Below are 22382 nucleotides of genomic sequence, written 5' to 3'. Positions count from 1 at the left end.
TTATTGGTGGCAGCTTGTTCCATCATGTTGCCAATGATTGAGAGTAGTAATTAACCAAATTGGATTTGTTCATCTGTGTTGTGAACAGGTCATTGCTGACCAATTGCCTTTTGAAAGCATGTGGAGTGAATCAGATAGGGTGTAGACTGGCTTCTGTGATGTTGGGATCCCAGCAGGAGGCCAAGGTGGAGCATCCATTCAGCACTTCTCCCTGAAAGTGTTAGCAAATATTTCTTCCTTTCTGCCTTTGCATTGGTACCCATCTATTGGCCCCTGCCCCCCCCCCCCGAGGAGGAGGAAGATTTAGTAACTTCTTCTCCTGTTAACTTTTTAAGTTTCCATCACCATCCTCAACTAGAGCTTATAGACACTAGCAATTCTGCAGATGCTGGAAACCCTGAGCAACATGGACCAAAAAAAAGTCTAGTGTTTTGCCTCCCAGCTGCTAAAGTCCAGGATGTCTCAGAGTGGCTGCAGAAGATTCTCAAGAAGGAGGTTGAGCAGCCAGAGGTTTGGTAGAGCTGTTGGGGAGGGTTTAAACTAATTTGGCGGGGGGGGGGGTGTGGGAGCCCTAGTGATAAGGCTGAGGATGGGGCAGTTGGTATACAAGTATGTACACACTACAGTGTATAGTGAGACTGTGAGGAAGGACAGGCAGATGATAAGCCAAAATTGCAGTTTGTTGGATCAGTTGAAGTGTAACATGGGGGCAAAATTGAAAAGGATGATGAATACAGGACTGAAGGTGTTGTATTTGAATGCACACTGTACAATGAATAAGATAGGTGATCTTGTAGCACAGTTAGAGATTGGCAGTTATGATGTTATGGGCATCACTGAGTCATGGCTGAAAGAAGATCATAGTTGGGAGCTCAAAATCCAGGAAACAAATTGTGTTGAAAAGACAGGCAGGGAGGCAGAGGGGTGGGGTGGCTCTGTTGGTAAATAAAAAATGAAATCAAATCATTGGAAAGAGGTGTTATAGCATCAGAAGATGTAGAATTGTTGTGGATAGAGCTAAGAAACTGCAAGGGTAAATATATCCTCGTGCAAGTAATATACAGGCCACAGAGCAGTAGTAAAGATGTGGTCTACAAATTACAATGGGAAATTGAAAATGCATGTCGAAAGAGCAGTGGTACGATAGTCATGAGGGATTTCAAAATGCATGTGGATTTGGAAAATCGGGTTGTTGCTGGATCCTAAGAGAGGAAATTTGTAGAGTGCCTATGAGATGGCTTTTTAGAGCAGCTTGTGATTGAGCCCACTAGGGAAAAGGCTATTCTGGATTGGATGTTGTGTTAATAACCAGATTTAATTGAAGTTCCTGGGAGGTTTCAAAAACCAAAAGAAGGCATCTTAAAAAAAAAAGCCAGAGGAGAGAAAGAGTGAAATATGAAGGTAAGCTAGCCAAGAATACCAAAGTTGATACCAGAAGTTTTTTCAGATACAGTTTATAAAGAATAAAAGAGTGGCGAGAGGGAATATCAGACCACTGGAAAATGACCCTGGAGAGGTAGTAATGGGACAAAGAAATGGCAGATGAACTTAATAAGTATTTTGCATTACTGTGGAAGACACTAGCAATATGCCAGAAATTTGAGAGTGTCAGGGGCAGAACTGAGTGTAGTTGCTATAACTGAGAAGAAAGTTCTTGGGAAGCTAAAAGGTCTGAAGGTAGATACATCACCTGGACCAGATGAACTACATCCTAGGGTTCTGAAAGTGGTAGCTGAGAGATTGTGGAGGCATTAGCAATGACCTTTCAAGAATCACTAGATTCTGGAATGGTCGTTGAGGACTGGAAAATTGCAAATACCACCCCACTCTTCGAGAAGGGAGAAAAGCAGAAGAAAAGAAATTACAGGCCAGTTAGCCTGACTTCACTGGTTGGAAAGATATTGGAATTCATTATTAAGGATGAGGCTTTAGGGTACTTGGAGGTGCCTGATAAAGTAGGCCAAAGTCAGCATGGTTTCCTTAAGGGGAAATCTTGCCTGACAAATCTGTTACAATTCTTTGAAGAAACGACAAGCAGTATAGACAAAGGAGAATCAGTGGGTGTGGTTAGTTGGATTTTTAGAAGGCCTTTGTCAAGGTGCCACACATAAAGCAGCTTAACAAGATATTACAGGAAAGATCCTAACATGGATTGGACTGGCAGGAGGCAAAGACTGGGAATAAAGGGGGCCTATTCAGGTTAGCTGCCAATGAGATGTGGTGTTCTACAGTTTTCAGTATTAGGACTGCTTCTATTCTCATTATATATGAACAATTTGGATGATGGAATTGAAGGTTTTGTGGCCAAGTTTGCAGATGATACAAAGATATGTGGAGGGGCAGGTAGTGTTGAGAAAGCAGGAAGTTTGCAGAAGGACTTGGACAGACTAGGAGGATAGGCACAGTCCACAGGTGGAATATAATGTAGGAAAGGGTACAGTCATGTACTTTGGTAGAAGGAATACAGGCATAGACTGTTTTCTAAACATGGAGAAAATCTAAAATTCAGAGGTGCAAAGGAACTTAGGAGTCCTTGTTTAGGTTCCCCTGAAGGTTAACTTGCAGGTTGAGTTGGTGGTAAGGTAGGTAAATGCAATGTTAGCATTCATTTCACAAGGACTAGAATATAAGAGCAAGGATGTGATGCTGAGGTTTTATAAGGCATTGGTCAAACTGCACTTGGAGTATTGGGAGCAGTTAGGGCCCCTTATCTAAGAAAATATGTACTGGCCTTGGAGTGTCCACAGGAGCGAAAGGGTTAATGTATGAGGAGTGTTTAATGTGCCTGGGCCTGTACTTGCTGGAGTTTAGAAGAATGAGAGTGGATCTCATTGAATCCTATTGAATGTTGAGAGGCCTGGATAAGAGTGGATATGGAGAGGATGCTTCCCATAGTGAGTGAGTCTAGGACCAGAGGGCACAGCCTTAGAATAGAGGGACATCCATTTAGAACAGAGATGAGAAGGAATTTCTTCAGCCAGAGTGGGGTGATTCTGTGGAATTCATTGCCATGAGTGGCTGTGGAAGCCAAGTTATTGAGTATATTTAAAGTAGATGTTGAGAAGTTCTTGGTCAGTCAGGTTGTTAAAGGTTACAGGGAGAAGGGAGGATACTGGGGTTGAGAGGGATAATAAATCAGTCATGATGAAATGGCAGAGCAGACTCGCCAGGCCAGATGTCCTAATTCTGCTCCTATGTCTTATTGCCTAAAATGCTGGAGGAACTCGGGATGTCAGGCAGATTCCATGCAGGAGAATAAATGGTTGGTGATTCGGGTCAAGACCTTTCATCAGGACTCAGCCCAAAATGTTGACCGTTTATTTCCTTCCCTAGATACTGCCTGACTTGCTGAGTTCTTCCAGCATTTTGTGTGGGTTGCTTAACTAGAGGTTCAATCTGATCTGTTGCCTAGGAGAAAGCAAGATTCTGTCCATTACTTGCTGTCTTTGTCATTTAACATGCATTGTCCATCTGATGAACAACATATTATTCACTTCCTCCACTGTTCAGTGCTGGCCAACTGCACTCTAACACCTTCAACCTCAATGTCTGAACACCATCACGTTAGATGGAATGTCTTGATCTTCAAATGATGCTGGAACATTGACAATAATTTTGTTGAGTGTGCACTCGTTTCTTACTCACTGGGCATTGTTTCCTGGTGCTCCCCTTCCAGTGTTCCCATGCACCTTTTCAACTCACCAAGGCCCCAATTCCCGTGGTCCATAAAAAGTTACCTGGCTTACTGGAAAATGCATGACAGATAACAGTTAAAAGAAATGGATTGAATGCAACTAACTTCTAGAAGTCCAGAAAATTATCCAGTCCAGTTCCAATTGTACTGGATTATCAGATAATCTCAAAATTCAAATTGAACCACTTTGGAAGAAAATAAGAAGCATTTCTTTTCACTCAGAGGCAGGAAGAAATCTGAAGTCCTCTCTCATATAAAGCTGTGATGTTGGATCAGTCAGAACTTTACAGTCCAGAACTGATAAATCTTAAAATGGGTTTCAGAACTGCTACTTCCAACCAACTATATTGCTGAACATTGGAGCAAACCTACTCCTGTTTCTGCATTCCCATATTCCATACATTAGTTTCCCTTCCCCCCAAAGGATATCTTATTCTGTTGTATGAAATTTTGCTGATTATGGCCCTTGTGATAAGCCCAGAGTTTCATTTATTGCCAGATAATTGAGGCTTATCCCAACTAATTGGGCCTCTCTTCCTCCACTGGCGTCTTTGGAGTTGCTGATTTCAATCGTACTATCAAGGGGAGGCTAAACCCATTAAAATTATTTATGGTGGCTTTTGTTATAATGTTGAAAAATTCATAATCTTTTGTCCTTGATGAAAATGTAAATCTCACTCAAACAAAATTCTTTTAACAAGGTTGTGGCTCAATGAGATGCTTTGCAATAATTTCCCAATACTTGGCAGAGCGGGTCTGAGATATTTACAGCAAATGGACTGGGTCAGCACTAAATTTCAAAGGAAGCCTTAAATTAGCTGCAAGGTAGGAAGGGTAGTTACCATAGTGTCATATTACTTTGGAGTTAGAACTAATTGATTCCATTAACTCCATTCCCTGTGATGAAGGGTATGGAAGTGTTTTATTTAAATGAAAACTCTGTAGGTTATTACAAACATTTACAGACCAAGGCAGTGGAATATTAGGGAGATACAAATCTGAAATTGTAATGGCTGCCTTGTTGATGGATTTGAGATAAGTAAGTGCAGCCTAAAACCCACTCCACATCTAATGGTTCTGTGTTGCCGATTGGATATCTACTATTTCACTGGCCTTTCCAGTACAATGTGCCATTTCTTTTAACTCAGGGGGTTTAGTAGTTAGCATTGTCAACTATGTTGTCAGTACTTTTCCTAAAGCTTGCTGTGTGGGAGGTTGTCATTAAAATCAGTGGTGATATTGTCGACTTCCTTAGTGCTTACTAGGGAGAATTACTAAGATCAGCATTGTTAGTGAGATAGACAGCTGTCTGGACTGAGTTACAGGTGCAAGCCCTACAGTGCAAGGAAGCTGGATTGCATCAATAGAGGTACAGTGTACAGTGACACATGATGCTAGCTGGGAAAACTTAATAAGGTGCACAGAGGGAAGAAATGGATTAACATTGGTAGTGAAAATCAAATAACAACCTCTGAATTCTTGAAGTCTAAATTAGAAACTGAGCCTGCAGTATTTTAATGCCAGTATTGATCAACCTTAAGTGCTGCAATTTGCTCAACTCCAGCTATTAGTCTGCTGTCTCATTCCCCGACTTCTTGTTCACGTACTTCTACAATATCAGCTACTTCCCAATAGGAGGACAAGGTGATTTGTCTGTATGTTGGATGCAAGATGGTTAAGCTTCTGTTTGGGCAACTAATGTTATATCCAAATAGTCCATCCTTATGCGCAAGAACTGAATCTTGGAAACTACTTCACTATAAGGGATTTACAACACTAAACTCATTCTGGAATTTACCTGATTTCAAGGTGGGTCAGAGTTGAAGATAACTTAGTAGAGTCTTTGAAACTTGAACTTGCATCAGCTGATTGAACTTTTTCTTTGAGTCAAAAGATTGTGTGTTGAAGGACAACTCCAAAAACCACCCATTGAACCTGGCCTGAACTTTAGCTTTTTACCAGGGAAGTGCTCCACTACTAAAGATGTTGCATTAAAGCCAGAGATTGACTGCTTCCTATGATATCCCATGATATCATCTGAAGATCATAAATTCTTCCTTCAGCTATCACAGCCAAGAACAAATGAGATTGGTAATCCATTTGGTAATTGTGATCTCTTGACTTGAACAGCATGAATGCTACATGAAATGAGTGCACATTAAAGTATTTGATTTTGATATTCACGTAACTTCAAATAAATGCTCCCCCTAAGCACCCTGAGGTATTCAGAAGTCAATTTCATAATTTGGAGTCAGATCCATGTATATGCCTGTCTATTTTCTCTCTCTGAAGGCCATTAATCAACTTGTTTTGACTTTTACAACAGATCAGCAGCCTCCATGGCCATATCTTCTAGAGTTAATAATCCATAAGCAGATGTTTTAAAATTCCTTGAGACAATAATTCCATAAGAAATGGGAATGGAAGTAAGACATGAGCCCCTTGTGTCTGCTTTGCTATTCAATAAGATATAGCCGATCCAACTTCCTCTAGTCCCACCCTCTCCCCAGTAGCATCATTTCCCTGACTGATTAAATATTAAACCACTTCAGCCTTGAATATATTCAAGCATTCTGCCTCTGTACCTTTTTGGAGCAACAAATTCATACAGTTCAAGTGAAAAAAAAATCTTCATCATCAAGTCTGCAGTGGGTTTTGCTTTATCCTGAGACTATGCCCTCAGGTCCAAGAGTCTCCCAGCAATGAAACATCCTCCTGGCATTTATCCTATCAAGATCTCTTAGAATCTGTTGTATTTCAATAAGATTGCCTCTCATTCTTCCAAACTCTAATGAGTACAGACTCAAGCAGTTTAACTTTTTGCACTATTACCTCACTGTTCTTCTTATGCACTATTTGTTTTATTTATTTGTAACTTACAGTAATTTTATATCTTGCACTGTACTGCTGCCACAAAACAACAGATTTCATGACGTATGTCAGTAATAATAAAGCTGAATCTGATTCCCCATGACAACCTCTCCTTATCTGGCGAACCTTCTCTTATCTACCTCCAATGACAATATATAAGTGGACTATAATATTTCCATATGTAAGGGGACCAGAACTGTTGATAGTTTTCTGGACTTATATTCACTCACAACTTGTACGGTTGTAGTGAGAATTCCCTATTTTTATTCTCCAAACTTCTGAAGTGAAAACCAACATCCCACTGGCCCAATTACCTGCTGTGCTTGTGTGGCATCTTTTTGTGCTCCATGTACAAAAGTCTCCAAGCTCCTAGCAGTCTTTCTCCATTTAAATAATAATCCATTTCAAGACTTACTATAGAGTACTGCAGCACAGAACAGACCCTTCGGCCTATCTAGTTCATGCCAAACTATTAATCTGCTAGGTCCCATCAACCAGCACCTGAACCATAGCCCTCCATACCCCTCTCATCCATTTACCTATCTGAATATCTCTTAAATGGTGAAATCAAACTTGCATCCACCAATTCCACTAGCAGCTCATTCCATACTCTTCCCACCCTCTGGTTGAAGAAACTCCCCTCATGTTTCCCTTAAGCATTTCACCTTTCACCCTTAAACCATGACCTCTCATTCTAATTTCACTCAATCTCAGTGGGAAAAAAAGCTGCTTGCATTTACACTACCTATACCCCTCATAATTTTGTACACCTCTATCAAATCTTCTCTCATTCTCCTATGCCCTAGGAAATAAAATCCTAACCTATTCAACCTTTTGCTATAAGTCAGGTCCTCGTGTTGGCAACATGCTTGTAAATTTTATCTGCACTCTTTCAAGCTTATTGATATATTTCCTGTAGGTAGAAGACTATACAAAGCACAGCACTTTAAATTAGGCCTCACCAATGTCTTATACAACTTCAACATAACATTCCAACTCTAGTACTCAACACTTTGATTTATGAAGGTCAGTGTGCCAAAAGTTCTCTTTACAAACCTATTGATCTACGACACCACTTTCAATGACCCTGCCTACCTATGACGCCACTTTCAATATGCTGCTATAGTGGGATTTGAACACATAATCTTGGAACTGATAATCCAGTACCATAATTACTAAATATTGCAGATTTTCATAGGTTTTACACTCTTTAGAGGTGTGAGAGATACAGAACAAATCAGAGTGATTCTGTTAATGGTTTTAGGCTGCTAGAATAACTTTTCATTTTCTTTGAATTGCTCTTGCAGAAGATGACTTAATACCGTACAGTAAACCCAACTTCCTGCAACGGGGTCAGATGTCAAGCAATTGCTCCACAACAGGAAGTTCATCATCCAGAGGTTCAACCGGGTCACGGGGTCACGTAGCAGGGCGAAGCAAAGGAGCTGGAGTAGACCGCAGTGAGGTAGGAGGCTACGGAGCCAACTTCCATAGTACAACATCCTGGAGATCTGGTACCTTATTGATCTCCTGTCCAAAAGGAATGTAGTTACAGATGATTGTCCATCCACACAATTCCCAGCATTAATGTATTTTTGTCTTGCGAATGCTATCACCATTCACCATATGTCAATCTAGGCAGATAACCCACTTACTCTTGTTCCATCTAACATGCAATGTACAGGGGTTTCCAGTAACTCTAACAAAGACCCCATGACATGTGGAAGATAGCCTTATAATGTTTTCAGAATCAGCTTAGGGATGGGATTTTTTTTAAGGACAGAATTTCTCAGGGATGGGATTTATAAGCATTTGGAAAACCATGGCCTAATTAGGGAGAGCCAGCTTTGCTCTATACAGGGTTAGTTGTGTCTTACTAGTTGAGTTTTTTTGATGAGGTGATGAGGGTGATTGATGAAGGTAGAGCTGTGGATGTTGTCTTCATGAATTTTTATAAGGCATTTGACAAGGTCGCTCATGGGAGGCCCATCCAGTAGATTAAGATACATGGGATCCATGGTGATTTTCTGTTTTGGATTCAGAACTGGCTGGGCCATAGTAGACAAGGGTAGTGTTTGAATAGACTTGTTCTGGCTGTAGGTCTGTGATTAATGGTGTTCCGCAAGGATCTGTACTGGGACCTCTGCTGTTGCGATGTATATAAATAACCTGGATGAAAATGCAGATGGGTGGATTAGTAAGTTTGCAGGTGACTTATTCTGGCTTTATCCCCTTCCTTTACAGTCCTGATGAAGGGTCTCGGCCCAAAACATTGACTGTTAGTTCATTTCCACAGATGCTGCCTGATTTTCTGAGTTTCTGAAGGCTGAGAGAAGATCTGATAGAGGTTTATAGGATTATGAGAAGCATAGACAGAACAGACAGACAATATATTTTTCCACAGTGTTGACATGTTTGATACCAGAGGGCATGCATTTGAGGTGAGGGGGGTAACTTCAAAGGAGATGTGAGGGGCAAGTTTTTTTTTTAAAACACACAGAGTGGTGTTTGTTTGGAACACGCTGCCTGGGGTGGTGGTAGAGGCAGAAACATTAGGGGCTTTTAAGAGACTTTTAGATTCCTCACATTCATGTGCCTATATGGAAGGATATGGAAGTGTAGGCATAAGGGATTAGTTTAGTTGGTTTTTGATTACTAATTTAATTGGTTTGGCACAATATTGTGGATCAAAGGGTCTGTTCGTGTGCTGTACTGTTCGATATTCTTTGTTAGCAATTTGCATTGCATCCCCGTACATTTTATTTCTGATTTATATAAACACAAAGTCTGTGCTGCAGAATTCTTCCTAATTTTATTATTTCTGTAAAGGCTTGGTTCTGAAACTCCATGGGGATCTTATGGTTCCCTGTAATTGCTGCAAATGACTGAGAAATGAGTATTGCCACACTTAAGGAATTTGTATCATCCAACCCACCTAGTTTACACTGTACAGGGCCATTCACCCTGCATCTATCCACCTAACTCATTTTATTCATTGAGGGCAAGGCCAGCATATGTTTCTCAGGCCTAATTTTCCTGGAATCCAATGATTTTTCAGCCATTTCAGAACACAGTTAAGAGCTGTCGACACTGGAGTGTGTCCTGAGTCAAATACTGTGCAAACTAGGTAAGGACAGCAAACTAGTGTCCATCGAGTAACTGTTTTCATGACAAGAGTTTGATGATCATCATTACTGACGCTGGATTTTATTTCAGATTGATTTGATTAACAGGGTTCAAATCCCCCGGCTGACGTGGGATTTGAACTCATGTTGCAGGTTCATTAGCCCAGCCATCTGGTTTGCTAGTCCAGTTACATAATGCACTGTACCGATTCTATCAGCAGAGCCCTCTTTCCTGTGGTACTGATTGTTTGATTAACCCTTAAAAGTATCTATTCACTTCAACCCGTATTCATAATCCTAACCACACTCTGAGCTTTCATCTGAATTTCTTCTATATTTATAGGTAACAGTTTTTATATTTATGATTTAATTGCCCTATGATTTTGAAAGCTTATGTATTTCAACTATCAGCACACGTCTTTTACAATGATATAGCTTGTAAAACCAGCAGATGAATTTTAGCTACCACAGTGAAGTGGCAATTGGCGTTTCTCCAGTTAAATGTAGAGGAATGCTATCCAAAGATTCGGGCTAATAATGCTACAAATAGCTGCTTGCAGGTAAGTTGTAGATGATTGGGATAAGTATCTGCATTTGTAGAGAAATAGCTTGGTATAACACCTAATTCACCTTTGCATTCTGCATGTTTCAGTCACTACAACAGTCAGATTGTAATCTGAATCAGTGCAATGATTGTTGCTGTGGAGTTGATACCAATTACAAGTCTGGGTCAGTACAGTTACTATTGTGTATATGTACACTGGATTGATAGAGCACTAACTGTATTTGTCCAAATTTTAGTCAGTACCACAGCTACTGAAATTGATATGTTCAGTCAGGAGAAGAGTCATTGATATTAGTAACATTAATTGTTTGAAATTCTATATTAGGTTGCAGAAGAATATTGCAAGATGGAAACTTGGCCATTAGGTTCACAAATCTACCATTCTAATGGAATAGGGTAACTCTGAAGGAGGTGATGAAACTTTGCTTTACAAGCCATTGTACTTTTAAGAGTTAAATTATCATTTGTTGCAGAGGCGATGAAAATTCTCTCTAGAGAGATCGGTGTGCTCCCCGCTTGAGGGCAAGGATTTATAGATAACTATGTCAGGAGTCCTTTAGAGCTCTATTATGCGGTTTAGATTACAAAGCTAATCGCTGTATTAACATCCATTGAACCCCCTGCACCTTATATACCTGATACTCCCTTAATGTAACTGCTACTGGAATGAAAAGAACAGCTTGTGAGATGACTCTTTGCTCTGAGGCCTGCGCAGACCTGTCAGGCCTTACCTAGAGCAAAGGGCCACCTTCAGCCTCAATTCCTTTCAGTCTTTTTTTTTCTTTTGTTGTGTCTTTTTGCTTCTCTACAAAGGCTCTTTCATCCTGGCTGCAGATTCCATTGGTAGATCTGTCACAGGAATGCTGACGGTTGAGATGTGGTGGAGCTGCACTTCGTTCAAATCGGAACCCTCCAAACTGCTTCCACAAGCTGGTTTGATGAAAATAAAGGAAAAAGACTTTCTTGGCCCTGCCTCGATCAGATCTGAGCTATTGCTTGTTGAATGATGCCATTCATCATTAGAACCTGCTCAGAGACATTATACCGTTTGCAAGGTCATCAAACGGACCCATACCTCATTGTTAAATTGTATTTTGTAGCCAGGACATAATCAGTCACAGTCATAGAAAGACACAGCATGGAAACAAGCTCCTTGTCCACAGAATCCAACCACCCATTTGTACCAATCCTACATTGGGAGACCGCTTCGCCGAGCACCTACGCTCCATCCGCCAGCAAAAGCAGGATCTCCCAGTGGCCAGTTCCCATTCCCATTCTGACATGCCAGTCCATCTACTGCTGCAATGAGGCCACACTCAGGTTGGAGGAGCAACACCTTATATTCCGTCTGAGCAGAACGGCATGAACATCGATCTCTTGAACTTCTGGAAATGCAACCCCCCCCCCACCCCCACCTTCTAACTCTGACTCCTCATCTTGTTTTTGCCAGTCCCGATGAAGGGTCTCAGCCCGAAACGTCGACTGTACTCTTTTCCATAGAAGCTGCCTGGCCTGCTGAGTTCCTCCAGCAATTTTGTGTGTGTTAATCCTACATTAATCCCATTTTTAAATCAACCTCTCTCCCTTTCAGAAACTTTTTGTACACTGCATGCCTTTTTCCACCAATTTCACTGTCATAGAGGTAAAGCACATAAATACATCCTTAAGCCCACTGAATATCAACTACCCATTTTACACTAATCCAATGTTAATTTCCCCCAGATTCTACCACTTAATTACACATTAAAAGCAATTCACAGTGCCCAGTTAACCTGGAAACCTGCAAATATTTGGAATGTGGGAGGAAACTAGAGCACCCAGCAAAAGCCACGCCATCACATTGCAAACTCCACGTAGAGAGCACCAGAGATCAGGATTGAACCTTAGTCTCTGAGCTAGTGGCTCTAACAGCTGCGCATCTGTGCCACCCAGTGAGTTACAAATGACTTGTTAAACAATTTAGGGCATGACAAACAAGAAGCTGCTAAAACATCATTCTTGGATCAACGGTCACTTCCGAATTAGCTGGTTGCGTTTCCACACTTGACACCATAAACTGGTCCATGTCACCTTGGCTGACATTTCAATGCAGTACTGAGACACTGCTGCAATTTTTAGTCTCAGGTGAAGCTGTGTCCTCTCAGCTTGACCAAATAAAAACCCATGCATATTGGAAGAGAAGTAATGAAGTTTTTTGTAAATCTCTGAGGTTCGAAATGATTTTGCTTACCATCGGAGGAAGGAGGCTTGTTGCCTATGATCAGGATCAGGTTTAATAGCGCTGGCATACTGCATGTTGTTTTGCAGCAGCAGTACAGTGCAATAATTTTTTTAACTATAAATTACAATAAGAAATATATATAATAATTAAATTGAATAAGTAGTGCAAATAGAGTGCACAAAAAAAATAATAGAGAGGCAGTGTTCATGGGTTCATTGTCCATTCAGAAATCTGATGACAGAGGGAAGAAGCTGTTCCTAAAATGTTGAGTGTGGGTTTTCAGGCTCTTGTACCTCCTCCTTGATAGTAACAGTGAGAGGAGGGCATGACCTTGATGCTCAGGAGGCTAGTGCCCATGATAGAGCTGGCTGAGTTTGCAACATTCTGCAGATTTTTCTGTTCCTCTGCAGTGCAACCAGTTAGAATGCTCTCCGTGGTACATCTGTAGAAGTTTAAGAGTGGCGTTGGTGATATGCCAAGCCTCCTTGAGCTCCTAATGAAATATAGTCACAGTCATGCCTTCTTTGTAATTGCATCACTATGTTGGGCCCAGGATAGATCTTCACAGATGTTGACACCCATGGACGTTAACCTGCTACCCTTTCCACTGATGATTCCTCAATGAGGACCTCACCTTCCTGAAGTCCACAACCCTTGGTTTTATTGACATTGAGTGCAATGCTGTTGTTGTGACACCACTCAACCAGCTGATTTATCTCACACTTGTACCCTTCCTCGTTACCATCTGCAATTCTGTCAACAATAGTTGTATCATCGGTGAATTTATCAAAGGTGTTTGAGCTGTGCCTAGCTACACAGTCATGGGTGTAGAAAGAACAAAGCATGGGTGAAGCGCACATCCTTGAGCTGTGCCAGTGTTGATTGTCAGTGAGGAGGAGATGTTATTTCCGATCTGCACGTTCGTGACTGTACTTTCCAAAGTGTGGGTATGGGTCGGCACAGTAATTGTTGTTGATGGTGGTATAACCGTGGTCAAGTTGTCCTCTGGTTCCACAGGTAGCATGTTGGTGGTAATTTTTTGGAAACTTCTTCAAGCTGGCCTGGTTGAAATCTCCCGCAATGATAGGTGTGCCGTTCCGTGCCTGCCGATCATGGTGCTCGGTTCCTCCAATGCCTGCCTGATGTTGGCCGGGGTGGAATGTACACCACTACCAGGATGACGATGGAAAACTCCCTCATCAGATAAAATGGACAACATCTCACCAATGGATAGTCCAGGTCGGCTGAGCAGAACTGAGACAGAACCACCATGTCTGTGCACCACAATGAGTTAACCATGAAGCATACTCCCCTTCCTCTACCTTTAACTGACTCAACTGACCTGCCTTTGCAGGGAATGGTGAGCCACCAGGCTGCAGCTGTCACACCCACAGATTCGGCAGCACAGCAGATATGGCAATTGCGCTCGTGAATATGCACGCGTCAGTTAATTATTATTTCATTGTGATAGTATTTAACTCCACTCATTCCGTCGTAGTATTTGTCGAGATTCGGACACAGCAATGCTTTGTTGCCTGCTTGCATTCCACCTTGCCCGAGAAATTGGACTGTTGAGTCAACTAACTCTGAAGATTAGCGGTATTCATTTTATTCTCAGTTGTTCTCTTTCAACGCAGTGTAGGCTTCGTTTTCCATTTGGGAGTTTTCGTTAACGGCCCTATTTGGCCGAGCGTTTATTGTTTTCTTTTCCCTTTAACACTGTTCGCATTAAAGCCTGTGAACTATTGACCTGCTTCAGTCTCTCTCTCTCCACTTCATGTTTCCGTGAAGTACACTGCAGTCCCTGATGTCCCTCTGGAACTGCAATCTTGTTTAGATGTGTTCAGTTCTATTTTCCAGACGCTGTACATTTGCCAGTGGGATAGTCGGGAGTGAGTGCCTAAGGTCTCTCTATTTCAATTGTACCTGTAGCCCAACATGCCTTCCCTGCTTCCATTTTCTTATAGGGGTATTGCACTCATGACCTGAGTCTGTCATCCAGGGTCCATTGATTTTGAGGATCGAAAGATTTTTTAAACACCGTAAAGCATCGTTGCTTACTGGATACCCATGTCTGTGACTGAATTTCAACTGTCGTAGTCCTAAATGGGGATATTTGACGATTCCCATTGGAGCTGCACATAGAGAGTCACCACGTATTGGTGCTATCTATTGCATGTTTCCTATTGATTCAAGGTGCAGTCCGTCACACTGGACCGAGTTTGTCAGCTCAGCTCAGCCAGTGCCACTGTGTCACATAATGGTGAACCCTAGGACCTGAGCCCATAATCCTGGTCAGCACCAAAGTAGAGCTGCATTATCAGAGTTACCTTCCAGGTGTTAAATCAATTCCCCTCTCCCTGCATCCTTGGATGGCCTGTGCTCATCAATCCCAGGTCAGTGGGCAGAGCAGCTGCCTCATCCTGTGGTTTGCAAGGGTGCATGGTGAGCTCGTGGTAGAAAAGGAAAAGATTTATTTGTGAAGCAATAGTTGCCACACAAGAGGCCTCACTGTCCCCACTGCCTGTAATGCCCAGCACATCCTCTTATATGGGATTAGGTTAGCCAGTTCAGCCTTGGCCTCCTCCAGTCACCCGTTCTGTCTCATGTATACAACCTTCTCCAAGAAAGGAGTGACAGTATAAAGAGGTGTTTGGAGAATCTGTCTGTCATTGTTCAATAGGTCAGCTCTGCTTAAGGAATGCGAGGGTGGAGGGGGAGGGGCACTGAAATCTGAATCTGCTAAATGCAGGACAGGGTAGTGTTTGAGAAACCAGATTGAAGATGGCAGGGGACTGAGAAGAATAGACAACTCTGCTCTAGTCATAATTTTTTTGTCACATTACAGCCATCTTCTCCTGGTATTGACCTTCTCTTAGACTTTTCCTGTCAGTACTAAGTTTCCTTCATTATCATTCTGCACATCATAGGAGGCTGTTCAACCCATCAAGTCCATGCTGGCTGTCAGAGCAATCCCATCATATCCATGGCCCTACATTACTGGGTGATCTGTTCTCTCTCACATTCCCTCAGCTCCCCAGCACTCCCATCTGCCCATTCTAGAGGCAATTTACAACATCAATTAACTTAACCACCAGCACCCGTTTAGCAAAGGAAACTGGAGCATCTACAGCCACAGACAACATTCAAGGCCAGGTTTGGATCTGTCCTGCCAAGCAACCCTCTTTCTCTCTGGAAGGGTTTAGTTCTGCAGGATCTCACACCTCTCAGTCTTTTCCAGAGTTGGGGCCTCCACTAAATTTTCTGAGAACATGGTTTCTTTGTCTGGATCTCATGCAACCAGAACAGCCCATTGATACGGTTCCTGTACATAAATGAGTGGAGCTAGTGAAAAGCTGCCCTCCTCACACTGTATTGTGGGCCATTCACCAAGCCAAGGTGCTGCTTGGAATCACATCACCTGGAGTGGTCTTTGCAGTTTGCAGCCTGAGTACCTGTTTTCAAATACAATGGGATTTCCAGATGTTAATGCATCTGTAGGGTTATTAAATGCTTAAACCCCTGGCCTAACACTCTGAACTTGAGCTGCTTGGAGACCATTAGACATAGGAGCAGAATTAGGCCACTTGGCCCATCGAATCTGCTCTGCCATTTCATCACGGCTGATCCATTTTCCTCCCACTCCCAATCTTCTGCCTTCTCCCCGTATCCCTTCATGCCCTGACCAATCAAAAATCTATCAACCTCTGTCTTAAATATACACAAAGACTTGGCCTCCACAGCTGCCTGTGGCAATGAATTCAACAGATTCACTTCATCTTCACACCTCCTGGATGAAGGAGTCTCAACTGTTCATGGTATACTGAAGCAGCTCACCTTGTATGACAACATCTCCTTCTTGTAGTCTCTACACTACAAACCTTCACTCCCATATTCACCATGTTGGATGCATTCCTGGCACAGAAGAGATCCATACTATTTCCCAGCAGAGTAAATGCACCAGTCCCAATTGCTTTCTCCTTAGTACCCTGAAATCCTTCATTTTGTTCTCCTTAAGAACAAGGTCTTGCTCACCTACTCACTAATGACATGAAAACTGGTGAGGAAGGGTGCCAAAGGATGCAACAAGATGTAAGTTATTTGGAAACTTGCACAGAGCAATGGCAGATGAAGTTAAGGCCAGCCAAGCGTGAGGTGTTGCATTTTGAGAGGTCAAATGCAAGATTAAAGTATGCAGTAAATGGCAAGTCATTTATATGTAAGAGGATCATTAATGTACAGAAAGTGCAAATCCATAGTTCTCTAAGAGTGCCACCAGAAGTGTTTGGTACTCTTGCCTTTATTGGTCAGGGCTTCGAGTAGAGAAGTCAGGAAGTCATGCTGCAGCAATATAAAGTTTAGGTTAGAATCAACTGGAATGCACTGCATAGGGAAATGATGGAAACAGATATGATACCAACCTAGTAAGGCACATGAACAGGTATAGAATAGAGGTTTGCAGATGATGTACATTGGTATCATGATTGGCACAGACATCACGGATTGGAGGGCCTGCTCCTGTGCTGTTTCATTGTATGTTTCTTTGCGCAGACCGAGGCTATTTGGCCCATCAGGTCCATGCCAGCTCCTAGCAGAGCTACCTCAGTCCCATTTTCCAGCTACTTCCTTCTTATTTCGCTATTGACCTACAACATCGCCTCCCTCACATGCCCATCAATTCCCCTCATTGTTTTTTTTCATCACTGGCCTATGCTAAAGGCTAAGTTACAGCAGTCAGTTAATCTACTAGTGATTTTTTGGGATGTGGGAGGAAACCAGAAAACCTGAGGGAAACTCACACAGTTGTAGAGAGAACACGCACAGTCAATTCTTAAGGTAAGAATTGAACCCTGGTCCAAGGAGCGATAAGGTAACCGTGCCAACTGCAGCAAATCAGTACTACACCCAACACCACACTGCAGTGCAATAAAAATGCACTTGTCCCAGGATCGCTCACATCCTCTCTCACTGCAGACCGTCTACCTTGTATCTTGCAGAAAGTACGAGGATTGTTAACCAGATCAAAAGCAACAAGTTCAGTCCATTTTTCCCCTGGGCAAAGTAACTAACCCTAATCCTGCTGTTTGTCCATCTATTAGAATGTTCTCACAAGCTTTCTAAAGACATCACATCATTAGGGGCTTCTTTGTGCAGGAAATTTGATGCCAACAGAAAATAGATTTTCCAGGAATCTAAAATCCTGCAGAAAGCAGGCCAATTCTGTTAGTGTTTTTATAATGGATTATATCAGATAGGGTGGCCTTGCAGTATCAGAACTAATGCGAGGGCATGTGCAGATAGGGACCTGTACATTCAGGTAAATTTAATGCACATTGTTCAGTAGGAAACTCAGTTTATTTCACATCTGCTCTAATGTCAGTGATTTTCATCACCATCAGGGCTGTGGCCTTCCAGATTTTAGTTATAAATGGCAGAACTTAATCTGTCAAAATACAGTTAAAAACTTGCCAAACCGAACATTCAATCATAATTATTTGAGGAATTATTTTATATTAAATTATTCAATTTCTGTACCAATGTCTAGCCTGTTCAGTTCAGTCTGTGCCCTAAAGCGTGTATGTTTGATAAATGTCTCCCATTTCTTTAAAGACAGATTGTACCCTAAAGGGGAAGAGTATTGAGCAATCTTGAAGTCTAATGAAGTGAACATGCTTTTAATATATGAATTACATACATAAGGATAGACTTCAAAGTGTGTGATGTGGCAGTATTTTTTTCTTTGCTGCCTACGGTCAGAATATTAGAAAAATGTGAAATGGAATCAAGTATCAGAGATAGTGCAACTTGATCACCTAATGAGCCGAGAGAAACCTGTTCCTGTTTTTTTTTTGGGTCTCTCATGGGAAAATGCTGCTTTAACAAATTCTTACTTCTGCAATGCATAACAGACATCTTTAAAGGATTTATTTAAGCCTGTAATCACATTTCCCCCACGCTTCCCCTTACCACCCCCACAACCCTCCCAGTGAGAAGTAACTTTCTTGGTCTGCAAGCAGGTGCCATGGAGAGTCACCTCCCAGAGTCTGCCTGTCATTTCTTGTATGTTTGAGGGGTGGGGTACTGAAGGGGCCACAGAGAAGGGAACTGCATTACAAGTTTAAGCGAACGCGACTGAAAATATCCTTGACGAATTGGTGTTCTCTTTTACTCAGACTAATAAACGTTCAGTCGGGGACTGACAGCCACAAAATTGATTGACTCAGAAGTTCAGAAGTTGAAGTTCATTTTTTTCCACAGCCAGACAAATGTTCAACCAACTGCTACACTTCAAATAAGAAAGTTCTCTAATATCAAACCCTTCATCTCTACCTCGTAGATCAGTACAACAAAGCCTCTCCCGCTGAGCACGGAGGGGAAGGCTGGGGGAACATTTTAAATTGAATAAACAATGACACGTTGATAAAAATTGCCACCTACTGTATAGCTTCTCTCATTGTTGCTGCCTCTCCTCAACTCTTTCTCCCTAAATTGGTCAGTTATCTTTGACCCACCCAGTCTTGCTCTTCCCAAGTTCCACGTACAACAGGCTTCTTGTGTACACCCATCTCGCCACTCCACTGTGTTAACTCAGGGGCCATCGCAGTCTGCAATTGTACAAGCGAAATATGAGAAAATTGTTTTCCACAAATTTGAGTTAGAAACAGTGGAAGGTCATGGCTTGAGAACAGCAAATACACTAGATCAAGGAAGAGGGGCAGGGGACATAGTTGAGCAGTAGAAATTGTGTTTATGAAATCACTGATGCTTGATATAGTGACCAATCTACATACAACAAGTGAACCAGTTATGGGAAACTTCACTCATCTCAATTCTGAACTGATTCTAAAATCTATGGATAAACTTCCAAAGACTCTACAGCTCATGTTCTCAGTATGATTTATTTGCACCCTATCCTCGTTATATGCCGGGGATACGTTCCTTGCAGTCGTCGCATAGTATGGAAAATGCATAATGTGAATAATTATTTAAATAGAGAAAATAGAGATGCGTTCTGGAGGTCTTCCTAAATATGTTTTATCTGTAATTTATTCACATTTTCATACCAATATGACACAAAAGCGTACCACAAGGCAACATCCATATTCTATTTAATCAATTTAAGGTAATATTCAACGTAATAAGTCATAGAAAGTTAACATACTAGGGTGTACAGTACTCACCAACAGTGACTGGTGTGTTGGCTCCGGGAGATGAGTGGTTGTGCAGTAGTGTCGGGCAGCTTTACGTGGATGAGGTGGATGGTTGTGGGTCGTCAGGATCATCAAGGACAGCAAGGGGTGAAGGAAGACGCGCAGAACTCTCAGAACTCCCGGCAGCACGAGATGACACCGGTTTGAAGAACCGGCAGCTTGGCAACATTTTGTTGGCCTAACTCAGCTATCATGGCCCGCAACTGCACAGGGTGGCGTTCAGCAGCTTCGTGGTCAGCACTAGCTTGCTCACCACACACAGCTAAGTTGTGAAGCTTGTGACGATTAACAAACTTAGAAAACCATCCCCTATTTGAATTAAAGCTAACAATAATCCTTGCCACTTCCTCACTAGCCTCTGAACAAAGGTGACCATAAATTTCCAAAGCTTTCACACGAAGATGATCGGAACTGAGTGTTGGTTTTTTTCTTTGTTTCATGCTCAATGTACAAACTCAACATCTTCTCCATTTTTGTCATAATCAGGTTACACACTTTGGTAACAATCTTTGAAGACACTTGTGATGAATCAATCACTGCACTTCTTAATTTTCTCAGCATTTTTCTTTATGTTTCTGATCGTGGACTCACCCAGGCCAAAGTAGCATCCCAAGGCTGTGTTACCTTCACCTGACGCGGCCCTATTTATAACTTTTTTTCAAGTGTTAAAGTGGTTCTCTGCCGCTTGGCTGATGGCCCAGGACTTGACATAGGATGCTTAGGAGGCATAGTTAAATATTTCAAGCACAAAATTAGCGCACTGTAGGTAATAACAACAAAAGTTTAAGAGCGCAAGATGGCATATCCACACGCTGCCACTACCAATGTGAGACTGTGAGGCGTGTGCATGTGACTTGTATTGGCGGGAAAGCGATGTTTCTCGTCCCAGCAGCCTCGCATAACTGAGTTTTGGACGCATATAAGGAGAAGTTGGTAGAATTAGGTTTGACGCATAACTGTGAATCCACATTGTCTGAATACGCATATAACAAGGATAGGGTGTACTTACTTTTTTATTTGCACAGTTTGTCTTCTTTTGCACATTAGTTATTTGTCAGTCTTTGTGTGCAGTTTTTCATTGTATGGATTGTATTTTGATCTACTGTGAATGCCTGCAATAAAATAATTCTGAAGGTAGTATATGGTGACATACACTGTACATACTTTGATAATAAGTTTACTTTGAACTATTAACATGTAATCTCTCCTGCATCGGTTGTAGGGTGGCCATTCAGACTCTAAGCTTAAAGACACAAGAGAGACTGCAGATGCTGGAATCTGGAGCAACAGTTTGCTAGAGGAACTCAGCAGGTCGAGTAACAACTGTGGGAGGAAAGGAACTGTCAACATCTCAGGTCGAAGCACTACATCAGGACACAACCCTACACTGACTCCTGACACAGTTCCTTTCCTCTCTGTTACTCAGCCCGCTGCACTCTTCCAACAGAATGTTTATTGCTCCAGACCCTGAACCTGTGCTGTCATTTGGTTCCAGTATCTCAATTTATCCACCTTGGTTCAATATTCCTCTCATCTTTAACAAAGATGTAATAATATTAGATTTGATATGTTCAATTAACTCCCGCCTCAAAAACTTCTTTTGTGGGAGAACTCCACTTCCATCAGTAGGAAGTGTTTCTTGATCACATCTGAATGTTGTTTTATTAGCTTGTATTTCCTGCATAGAGGTACAGCACAGAAGCAAACCCTTCAGCCCACCTTACCTATACTGACCCTTGTTCTGGACTTCATTTTTACAATGGACTTCATTCTGTCCATCTACTCTATTGGACTGTTTAATCATCTTGAACAGCTCAATATAGGTTTACTCTTCTATACGCAAGGAGCTAAGACCTTGTCTATGCAACACACTTTCATATTTCAACCCCAGTATTATTTTGCATTGACCAATGTTACTCATATTTTGATTTTGGTTATTTACAGGACAAAAGATGAACAGAAGACAGGAATGGGCAAAAGAACCAGGCTGTAGGTGAGGTCTCCAACAAAGGCACCTCCCATGCTCTTATTCCCAACCCTGGAAAAAAAAATAATTTGCCTTGTATGAAAAAAAAAATCAAAGTTTGAAATTTCAAGAAAAAAACACTTTTATGTTTAATTTATGACATCAGGAAAATTCATGTTAACTTTGTAAATGTAAATAGCTGGGATTTTTTTGTTTGTTTGTTATTAAGCATTTCCTGGCCTTCTGGTGAACGTATTTATAAATGAAAAAAAAAGATAATGTTGGATATTATAAGGTATTTGTCTGAATGTGCCAATCTTTTTCAATAGCAAGTATGTGTCTAACAGACTAAATGAAAAAAATATATTTGCACTCTGTAACATACACACACACACACACACACACACACAACGCATTCTGGATCCCCCAAACGATCCTGTTGGCCATAGAACAGCCTATTTGGGAAACATAAGATTGGATGGATTAGACACTGGCTGTGGATATCCCCATCTGTGTTCCAAGATGATGCTTTTTAGCGGACCACGATACTGAAGTGAATATGCGTTGGAAAAAGCCGTTAGCTTATGCTTGCTGGGTGAGAACCATTCGATTTGAAGATGAGTCTGTTGGAGGTGGGAGGGTATTGGCTGCTGGTATAAAGTTTTAATAAGATTGAATGTAGCCTGATATTTTGTTGTATTAAAAAACATTTCGTAAAAATGTTCAGTA

General features: G+C 41.6%; 1 protein-coding gene across 6 annotated transcripts in view; it reads left to right on the top strand.

Annotated features, from left to right (window-relative positions):
• Positions 1-21769, top strand: part of robo3 (roundabout, axon guidance receptor, homolog 3 (Drosophila)) — a 569123-nt gene extending 547354 nt beyond the window's left edge. For all 6 annotated transcript variants that reach the window (XM_073029734.1, XM_073029732.1, XM_073029730.1 and 3 more), the window contains 2 exons: positions 7873-8030; positions 21632-21769. In XM_073029734.1, coding sequence (XP_072885835.1) covers positions 7873-8030; positions 21632-21643 — 170 coding nt within the window. In that variant the 3' untranslated portion in view covers positions 21644-21769. The remainder of the gene's footprint in view (positions 1-7872; positions 8031-21631) is intronic.
• Positions 21770-22382: the final 613 nt, after the last annotated feature.

The sequence above is a fragment of the Hemitrygon akajei genome, chromosome 26 (assembly GCF_048418815.1).
Source record: "Hemitrygon akajei chromosome 26, sHemAka1.3, whole genome shotgun sequence".
NCBI lineage: Eukaryota > Metazoa > Chordata > Chondrichthyes > Myliobatiformes > Dasyatidae > Hemitrygon > Hemitrygon akajei.
The sequence above is the reverse complement of the archived record's forward strand: the minus strand, read 5'-3'. Positions and strand labels throughout refer to the sequence as shown.